This window comes from Portunus trituberculatus, chromosome 26, assembly GCF_017591435.1.
Source record: "Portunus trituberculatus isolate SZX2019 chromosome 26, ASM1759143v1, whole genome shotgun sequence".
NCBI classification, from domain to species: Eukaryota; Metazoa; Arthropoda; class Malacostraca; order Decapoda; family Portunidae; genus Portunus; species Portunus trituberculatus.
In genome coordinates this window covers 267,170-277,694 of record NC_059280.1, presented here as the reverse complement: position 1 = coordinate 277,694, position 10,525 = coordinate 267,170, and the positions used below count along the sequence as shown (strand labels likewise).

The 10,525-nt window shown below is 45.4% G+C and overlaps 1 protein-coding gene across 3 annotated transcripts; it reads right to left on the bottom strand.

The window, feature by feature from the left end:
• Nucleotides 1-1,498: 1,498 nt before the first annotated feature.
• On the bottom strand, nucleotides 1,499-10,281 carry LOC123509058. Of its 3 annotated transcripts, XR_006676102.1 has the most exons (4): nucleotides 9,953-10,281; nucleotides 8,264-8,371; nucleotides 2,375-2,757; nucleotides 1,549-1,669 (listed from the first exon to the last, which is right to left on the bottom strand). XR_006676102.1 is itself a non-coding variant. In XM_045263182.1 (3 exons), exons 1-3 carry the CDS (start codon nucleotides 7,172-7,174, stop codon nucleotides 1,513-1,515), a joined length of 570 nt encoding a protein of 189 aa, XP_045119117.1. In that variant the 5' UTR covers nucleotides 7,175-7,184; the 3' UTR covers nucleotides 1,499-1,512. The 3 variants fall into 3 exon arrangements, 2 of the variants coding, with proteins under 2 accessions (XP_045119117.1, XP_045119116.1); XM_045263182.1 differs by lacking the exons at nucleotides 8,264-8,371; nucleotides 9,953-10,281 and adding an exon at nucleotides 7,145-7,184 and having other exon boundaries at nucleotides 1,499-1,669; XM_045263181.1 differs by lacking the exons at nucleotides 8,264-8,371; nucleotides 9,953-10,281 and having other exon boundaries at nucleotides 1,499-1,669; nucleotides 2,375-2,812.
• Nucleotides 10,282-10,525: the final 244 nt, after the last annotated feature.

Sequence of the window (10,525 nt, the reverse complement as noted above, 5' to 3'; positions counted from 1 at the left end):
TATCAGTCACCCACAACCTCTCCCAGTCACATATCAGTCCTCTCCTAGTCACACACAGCCTCTCCAGTCAGGCTTGCCACCCAAGCTAACACTATCATTAACCCCTTCAGTTCCGTGATGCATTTCCATATTCATTTTGGTGACTATTTGGCGACTTTATACAGCTTCACAAACTTATGTGAGGGTTAAAATAGTGAGGACTGTGGCCATTAAACTTCTCACCTCCATAAACCCTTCCTAATGTTAATAAAGCCCTCTAATCACACCCAAAACTCAAGGTAAAATGCGTCCCAGTTCTGAAGGGGTTAATAATGTAACAAATGATCAAAATGCCCTCAGAGACACAGAAACTGGACCACAATTAAGCTCCAGCAATCGCCGCACCTTATCTACTCACCATAAACTTTGACAAAGGTAAAGTGAACAACAGTAAACAAAAAGTGATGATCTATGGGCGTGCTAACTATGAGAGAGAGAGACTTGGCATGCAGCTCGTAGCCATCAACCCCTTCAGTACCAGGACATATTCATTTTGTGTTTGGGGATTTTATGCAGCTTCAGAAAATCATGTGGGGCATTAAAATACTGAGGACTGTGGCCATTAATCTTGTGACCTCCATAGACACTTGCTAATCTCAATACAATGGTGTAATCATAGCCAAACTGTCTTAAAATGCCCCTCAAAACATGCCAAATTATGGTAAAATGCCCTCAAGACATGCCAAATTTTCTTAAAATGTCTTCAAAGCCTGCCAAACTGTCTTAAAATACCCTCAAAACATGCCAAATTATCTTATTATTCCCTAAAAACATGCCAAACTCTCCTAATATGCTCACAAAACATGCCAAACTATCTTAATATGCATATAAAACATGCCAAACTGTCTTAAATTGTCCTTAAAACATGTCACTGTCTTAAAATGCCTTCATAATATGCCAAACTCCTTAAAATGCACTGAAAACATAAACTGTCTTAAAATGTCTTTAAAACCTGCCAAACTTTCTTAAAAACATGCCGGATTGTCTTAAATTGTCCTTAAAACATGCTAAGCTATCTTAAAATGCTCTCAAAAGATACCAAACTGTCTTAAAATGCCCTAAAAAATCCCAAACTATCTTAAAGTGCCCTCAAAATATGCCAAACTATTTTAAAATGCTCTCAAAACATAAGGAGGGAGGAGAGAGAGAGAGAGAGAGAGAGAGAGAGAGAGAGAGAGAGAGAGAGAGAGAGAGAGAGAGAGAGAGAGAGAGAGAGAGAGAGAGAGAGAGAGAGAGAGAGAGTCCTTCCTTCTTTTCTTCCTCTTCTCATCTTCCTATACCTCACTTCCTCCTCACACACACACACACACACACACACACACTTTCCAGGTCTGTTTCTCCACACACACAATCTGAAATAAACAAGCGGATTAATATCAGAGAGAGAGAGAGAGAGAGAGAGAGAGAGAGAGAGGAGAGACGGAGAGTGGTGTGGGAGAGAGAGAGAGAGAGACGCCCGCTACTCAAATTCCTTCATCTCCCCGCTGTCCTCCATCTCCTGCAGTTTTGAGGGCATGTACGCCGGGGGGTATTTTCTGTACCTCGCCCCCCTGCCACCCTTGCCAAGCCTCCCATCACCCCTGCCAAGCCCCCGGTCACATTCACACCGGCCACACAAGCAACATGACCCCTGGGGATAAAAAATTTGGTTAAGGTCTTTTTAGCATAAGAGAGGACTGGAAAAGGACAACTGAGAGGTAAAGGGGAGAATAGCCCCCCTCCTGTCACCCCCGCAAGCCCCTCGTCACCCCCCAGGCAAGCCACACAACCCCAGGGGATTAAAAAGTAGATTATGGTCATTTTAGCATATGAGAAGACTGCATAAGGGAGAAAAGCCCCCTCTTGTGACCCACGCCAGCCCCCATCACCCCTGCCAGCCCCCCATCACCCCCCAGGCCAGCCACACAACCCCTGGGGATTAAAAATTAGATTAGGGTCATTTTAGCATGAGAGGACTGGAGAAACCGTTTTTATTGATTTATTTTTTGTATCTAAGATTCTTGGCTAAGGAGGAACATAAAAATGACAAAAATAATAAAAACTAGCCCTACTCCGGTGCCAGTCCCCTTACAGAGCCGAGAGAATGAGTCAAATAGATTGAATAAATACTAGACACTCTCTCTCTCTCTCACACACAAGTTTACCTCTTCAACATAACAAAAATAATAAAAACTAGCCCTACTCCGGTGCCAGTCCCCTTACACAGCCGATAGAATGAATTAAATATTAAAATAAATACACACACACACACACAATTACCCTCTCAAAATCATATGAATACTAATAACTACACAATGGCACTCACACACACATGCACCAATGCCACAGGGCTCACCAGGCACTGCTCACCGCCCTCCATGACCGCCAGGGGCCTCGGAAATCATTAAATAAGACACGTATCCCGGTGGCCATTAGTGGTAGATGTAGATGTAGATGTTGCAACGGAAGCTCCTTACTTCTTCTCGTTCTTTGTTCCGCTAATGTTGAAGTTCTTTTTTCTTCTTTTCCCGCTGTGTCCACCTCTTGTATATGGCGTCCTTGTATTTGTGTGGGTCGGTGAAGAGGATGCGTCCCAGCGCGTCCCTGCCAGCCCCTGCCACAAGAGAGGGTGGTTGTGGCGGCAGCGCCGGTGGGAGGGCCGCCTCGGTCTTGATCTTGATCTTGATGGTACAGGTGACGCAGAATTTCTTCTGGGTCAGGCCTTTGTATCGGCAGCTCCTGTAGGGAACATAAAGAACACCAGACAACAAAGAGGGCAATCACCATCTTTCACACCACTAGTTCCTGCATCTGGCACGCCACATTCTCTCCAGGAACTCTTTCACAGCCTCAATCATCCTTTCATTCGTCTCCCCACACAGTCCCAGCAGCAACACCATCCATTCCCTTCCTGTCATCTCCACTCTGTCATGCCCCAGCTCCCTCAGCACCACTTGCATCATCTCATGCCTGTCTCTGGCATACTTCACACACTCCACCACCACATGTTCCACTGTCTCATCCTCTCCCAAGTCACACATCTGGCACACTTTGCTGCAGGACTCTGACCATCTATAATTCCTTGCATTCACATCCATGCACTGTGCCCTAGCTCGGAAGAGAAGATCACCACCCAGGCTTCCGTCATACCACTTTTCATACATTGGGGCCTCTTTCTCTCTATACCATACCAAGGTACTCTTTTGCTCCATCCTATTTCTCCAGTCATCCAGTCCCACACCTTTCACTACTCTGTCTATCTCACTCTTCCACTTCCTTACATCCCATTCTCTACCTTCTCCATTTCTAACAATCATACTCCAGTCTCTCTCTAAATGTCTTCCTTCTACCTGTTGAAAACCCAACTACTTACTAACCCACTCTTTGCTACCAGCCTGACACACCTCTTCCCCACTTGCTACTCCTGACATTCCACAGAAACACTTTTCTCACTATCCTTGCATCATTCATTCGTTCTAACCTAGCCTTATACTTTAGGGTCGCTTTCACATATCTCTCTCTAAAAGTGCTCCAACCCATATCACCCCTAAGGGCCTCTACTGCTGCATATCTAGGTGCATTAAGTGCCATTCTTGCAACTCTATTCTGCCCTATTTCTAACTTATCTAGTTCACTCTCATTCCAAGCAATCACATCCATACCATACATGATGCTCGGAACAGCCACGCTCTTCCAAACTTCTCGCAGCACGTCATATTTACTCGCCCTCATCCTTGCTGCACTTCCTAGACGACCTACCCACTGATTTGCCATACTTATCTTCTCATTCTTAATCTTTACACAGCCATCCGGACTCATCCACATCCCCAGATACTTATATTCATCTGTCTGCTGCACCTCATTCACTCCTAATCTCCACACATGGTTCCTCTCATCCTCTGACCTATGCACAACCATTACCTTACTCTTTTCACTACTAAATCTCACTCCAAAATCTCTTCCATACCCATCTACTACATCAAGCATACTCTGTAGCTCTTCTGCCGACTCACTCATGACTACAACATCATCTGCATACAAGAGCACACCTATCTTATCATTTCCCACATTTACACCTGCATTCATTCTCCTCATTCTAGCAGCCAATTCTTCTGTATATAAGCTAAAGAGGGTTGGTGATAATATGCAACCCTGCCTAACTCCTCTTTCACTCTTCACCCAGTCTGTCTCTATATCCCTAGTTTATACTTAGCTCTTGTATCCACATACATACTTCTCACTATGTTAACTATCTTTGCACTTAACCCAATTTTTCTAACACCCTACCTAGCATTTCTCTGTTTACCCTATCATATGCTTTCTCTATGTCTAGGAAACCTAAGTATAGTTTGCTACCATCCCTTTTCTTTCTCTCAATCAATTCATTCACTACAAACAGATTGTCTTCTGCTCTCCTGTCCACTCGGAATCCATTTTGCTCTTCGCCTAACACTCCAACTCTCTCAATCCATTTGCACAATCTCTCATTCAACACCGCACTGAACACTTTGCCTACTGTGTTAACTAACGCAATCGGCCTGTAGTTCCTCAACTCATTCTTACTCTTATATCCTCCCTTATGCAACAAGGTCACCCTGCATTCATTCCACATTCTCGGCACTCTCTCCTCCTCCCACACCTGGTTGAACAACTCAGTCATCCTATCAATCACTACTTCTCCTCCATTTTGTACATTTCATACGGTATCTCATCCGGCCCTGCTGCCTTCCCATTCTTCTGCTTCTTCACACATTTCTCCACCTCCTCCCTGCTGATCCTTTCATTCAACTCATCTGCATCCTTTCTCTCCAGTGACACATGTCCTTCATCCACATCAAAGACCTCACTTACACCTCCAATCTCTTCCCAAAACTCTTTTATTGCCCTTCTCATTTCTTCCTTATCAGTCACCACTGCCCCATTCACCTTCAGGCTCTCCACATTCTCACTGTTAGGCATCCCTCACCCCTCAGGAATCTATACCATTCTCGCCCACCTTCCATACCTTTCTCTCTAAGGGACTGAATCACACTTCTCTCACTTGTAACTTTAGCATTCATTATCTTTCGCTTCGTCATTCGCTGCTGACTCACATACGCTGCCCATGCATTCAGGTACTCCTTTCAGCTTCCTCACTCTCATGTCTCCTCTTTCTTAACTGTCTGCACACCCTATTCAGTCTCTTCCTTTCCTTCCTAGCATCCCTGATCTCATTATTCCACCACGGCCTACATGCATGCTTTCTGGCACTTGTTCTTGCATACCCTATCTGGCTTACTGCTGCATTTCTCACATTTTCTACAAATCTATCATTCAGTTCATCCACGTCGCTTAGACTTTCATCCTCCCAGCTCCTCTCACTCAAGTCCACCTGGAAATTCTCCCATCCTACATCTCTCAATCTCCACTTTTTCCTCTTGGCCTTGGCATTTGTTCCATCTCTTCCATTCAACTTGCACTCTAACACCAGCATGTTATGGTCTGAGACTATGTCAATCATCCCATCTTCATCAATCCACATGCGGTCAACAACTTCACGCATTCTCCCATTCACTAGCATGTAGTCAATCGCAGACTCCTGGTTCCTCCCACACCAAGTCACTCGTCCTTCAGCCAGGGTCTCATTGAGATTCTCCAAACTCACCTCATTCACAAGCTCATCCAGCATCTCACCGTTCCTGTTCATTTGTTCACCTAACATACCTATGTGGGCATTCATGTCTCCCATAACAATCACTCTCTCTCCAGCATACTCTCTTGCAATCTTTTTCAAAACACTATATTTTCTGCCATTCTCCTAACTGCTCTGTCGCCTTCCACTGTCATATACACTACCACTACGACTATCCTCTCAGCTCTGCCACTTTCACTCCTGCACTCCACTCGAACAGCTAGCACGTCCTCACTCTCAGCACTGTCTCCTATGTCCAGCTCTTCCACTCTCAGGTTCCTCACCTTTTTGTGGAGCAAGGCTACGCCTCCTCCTAACTTATCCTGTTTTCTACGCCCTTTCCCTATCATGACAAACTCATTTCCTTCCATATGCACCACGTCCCGCAGGTGAGTCTCCGTGATACCTACCACATCCAAGCTCCATTCATTCAGCTCCTTGCATAAATCCTCAAACTTGCCAGTGCCCCATCCTCTCACATTCACACACCCAATCCTCATGCATCCTGACGCCCTGTGGGTACCTCCTCTTCCTTTTACATTTACCCACTCTCCTCCCGCAGGTTCCCTTTCTCTCGGTAACCTGCTCTCTTTCACGCTTCTGTCCTCCTCTCTCATACAAACACCTGCCCCTTCTCTCTGGATTCTATCCTATTCCCTGCTGCCTTCCTCCCAACGCTGAGCCCACTCCACCAAGTTCCAGGCCACCCACACCTTTCCAATAGTGGACATGTGTACGCCATCCTGTGTCCACACCTGCCTCCAGTCCATCCTCTCCCACAGCTGCATCCCATCACATTTCCAGTCTTCCAGTCTTTCTACTACCTTTCCATTCACCCATCTCCTCTCCCGGCCAAAGACCTGACCCTCCTTGTCCCTCCTCTTAGGGATACACATCACCAGGGGCCTCCTGTGTGTTTTACGCTCCACCACTCTGACTATCTCCTCCATCACTCTCACTGTCTCTCGTCCTCCTATATCCTCCAGCCCGTTTCCTCCTCCCTCTACCACCACCAGGTCTTCAGGCTCCATCTGGTGAAGGGAGCTCATCACCGCCTCACGGATGACCCGAATATTGGCCCCTGGTCTGCTTTTGTCCATCACTCTATACCCACCTTTCGACAGGAGTATATCTCTTTCTCTACTCCTCTCATCAGGCTATCTCCAAACAGCCACATCCTCCTAACTTTGCTCCCTGTCTTCAGCCATAGCCGCTTGCCATCCTGGATATGTCGCCAGGATTGCCGACCTATGCCCATCCATGCCGACTCACTATGGCCCTTACCTCTGCCACTCCTGCCTCTACTCCCAACACTGCCCTGGTCCTCCTTCCCTCTCTTACTATTGGCCTCCTGGGTACCTCTGCTGTTGGCCCGTGTCTGGCTGGGGTATCTAGTGCACTCCTACTCCTAGCCCCTCCCTTGGCCTCCTCCTGTACCTTTGGCTCCTTACCTACCTCCTCCAGACTGCTGTCCTTTTCCACCATCACCTCTTCACTGCCCCTTCCCTCGGTTACCAGGAGTCCGTTACAGCCTTGTTGCTGTAGGAGTGGTCGGACTCCTGTGGGGTCACTGCACCTGTGGCGCCCCTCCACCTCCACATCTCCTTGACTACTAGGGTCAGGGCCCTCCCCTGTTCCATCCGTGCCTCCTTCTTCCTTTGCTACCCGTTTCTCCTCCCACCATGCCCTGGTAGTGTCTAGGCACTCAGGGCATAGGCCTATTAGGAAGTCGTTCCTCAGTACCTTCTGGCTGGCTTCCTTAAGGCCCACACATCGCGTGTGATACCAATCTCCACAACATTCACATGCGATGGAGTTACTCCTATTGTTCACCTCACCTTTGCATACCTTACAGTCGTTCTCGTACATCCTGCTAAAACAACAAAGAACGAAATCAAAAAAAAAAAAAAAATCGGGAGCAAAACACACCACGTCTTACCTCCTCGACGTTTCCCGTTGTTTTCTTATTATAGGGCCGTCCTCGGTTTGTTGTGGTGGTGCATGAACAATTCCGCCTTTTCAACGGGTATTCATTTACATTATTACTTTTACCTTATTTTCTTTATTTTTACGTGTTTCTTTTATTTTTTTCTATAAACAGCCAAAACTCACTAGAAACACCCAATGCAAACAAAAACAGCCTCTACACACACCCAACACACGCGCCACACACCAAAACAACTTCAAATCGTCCTAAAACACACTTGAGACACCATACACCACCTTAAAAGGCTGCCAAACACGCACACAACTCACTACAAAAACCCAATATACACCCAAATCACTCCCACACACACCCAAAGCTCTTCAAACACTCAAAACTGTCGCAAAATACATGATAACCCCTCAAAATGCCCCCAAACACACTCAAAACACACGCCAATACTCAAACACTTCCACACCACACTCAAGATACGTCAAATATGCCTCAATACATCCAACGCACACTGAAAACATACTTATAACACCTAAAACACTCTGCAATACTGCCAAACACACTTAAAATACCCCAAATATACCCACCACTACACCAAAAGCATTGTAAAGAACGGCAACATTACAAGGGTGACTTACCTAAATGTTGTGGCTTGACTCCTCCTCTTCTTCCGCTTCCCTTTCTCATTCCTCCTCCTCTGTTTCCCTTTTTTAGTCTTTCTGTTGCTTCCATCTACACGCCTGAGCCTAGAAACACACCACAACACTCAGAAAACACTAGATATTAGGCAAAATATTGAGGAAGTGGCTTGGCAGCCTTGGCTGGTCCTCCTCTTCCTCCTACTTTTCTCCTTCCTTCCTCCTCCTCCTCCTTTATTTCTCCTTTCTTCTTCCTTCTACCATTATTATCTACACACCAGAGCCCTGAAACACACGCAAACACGTAGAAATCACTAGATATTAGGCAAAATACTGACGAACTGGGCGGCTGGGAGGGAGGGACGCCAGCCCAAGGCCTGTGACGTCACAGAATGCGCGGGACCAGCGGAGACTCGTCTAAATTACGTAAATAATTTGAAAATTGACCCATAGAAAAAACGAAGCCACGGCCGAATGCTTGACATTTTACGACTGTGAACAAACTTTAACTAACATCCACAACATAAAAACATCTCCTGCCTAACTAGTTTCAAAGAATTGTGTAAATTAACTATATTATAAATTATAAAATCATTTGCACTCATGAAACTCAAAAACGTCCACCCATTTCCACTTTATATTTATTTTGAAAAATATTAGACAATATAAACTCTCTTCTCAGGCGTCCAACAGTTAGCTAGGACCAGAAGTGAACCAATGAAACTTATTTATGGCAAACAAAACCATTCAAATCCAAACTCATCAAAAACTCTTGTCAAGTCCAGCCATTTTCACTTGGCGAGTATTTTAACACACTTGACACAGTCTGAGCTTTCTTTTAAGGCATTGGACACCGAGTTAGACCGTCAACCAAAAACGTAATTAAATCAAATACAAAATATAAAACTTACGTTTAACGGGACCAAACACCATTTCAAAGTCCACATATTTGACTCAATGGGTTGATTTCACGCCTAAATCAGCACAGACGACTCTTTGCCACCATAAAGGCCCACTTACACCTTCAAATAAAAAAACTCAAAAAAGCAGATGGAAAATTTGGCCGTTGAAAAGACATTTATACACGCCATAAAACACCACTAAACGCCACATATTTACCAAACTCTGGCGCGGAACACTCTTCAAACACAACGCAGTATTTATAGGAACCATAAAAACACACCATGGAAGCGTAATATTATCATTAGCAAATATGTGAAAAAAGTATAGAAACCTGCTGGTGGCCCGGGAGGCGGGGGCTCGGGAGGAGAGCGGAGGGGGACCGGGGGTGGGCTACATCCCGGGAGAGGGAGGCAGGAACAGCTGGGGCAGGGGCTCTGAGTCCATGTGTTGCCTTTATCAGCTCACCACAACAAAATGAAGGTATATCGGGAAGAAGTGACCACGGCTATGAAATGTCAGACTGGTGACTGCATTGTGACACATGTTTGGCTGAAGGAAGCAAGTCACATCTCCTAAAACTTGCCTCTTTACTGCAAAACACACTCAGAACACCTTGCAACACCTCAAAATGCCTCAAAACGCACTAGAAACACACACACAAAATGACGCAAAACACACTCAAAACTTTTACCAATCGCCTTCCTCAACACCTGGGCACAAGTCACACTGTTTTCACTCTCACTTGTAAACCTAACCCAAGAAATAAGTGAACGGCCTCAAACGTACCTCACACATGAACGCTGTGGAGGATTGTGGTGTACGCTGACACCGTGTACTGCTGTCTCACTCACTGCTTGGTGCTCCTAAACACTGCACACTTATGTCTGTGTGTGTTATTTGGTGTTTAAGAGTGTTTGGGGGCATGTCTGTCTGTGTGTGTGTGTGTGGCAAGACTGAGGACTAACACTAAATACCACCACGGGTATGAGTGTGTTTGGCTGTGTTTACGAGTGTTTGAGGTATATAAGTGTATGTATGGCTGTGTTTGAGGTATATGAGTGTATGTATGGCTGTGTTTGAGGTATATAAGTGTGTTTTTAAGTATGTATGGCTGTGTATGGGTGTGTGTGGGTGTGTATGGGTGTATGGCAAGATAGGACACACCACCACCACCAACAACAACAACACAACTGGTCCTCCCGGTTGACGTGTAGGGGCGGGTGTGTTTGTGATGATCCTTAGTATAAATGTGTATAATAACTTACTAAATCTATTATTAATGAGACACTACTTCTATAAATTGCACATATTGATTTATTCTTTATTTTTCATCCTTTCTTTTCGTTGTATTGCCCTGCT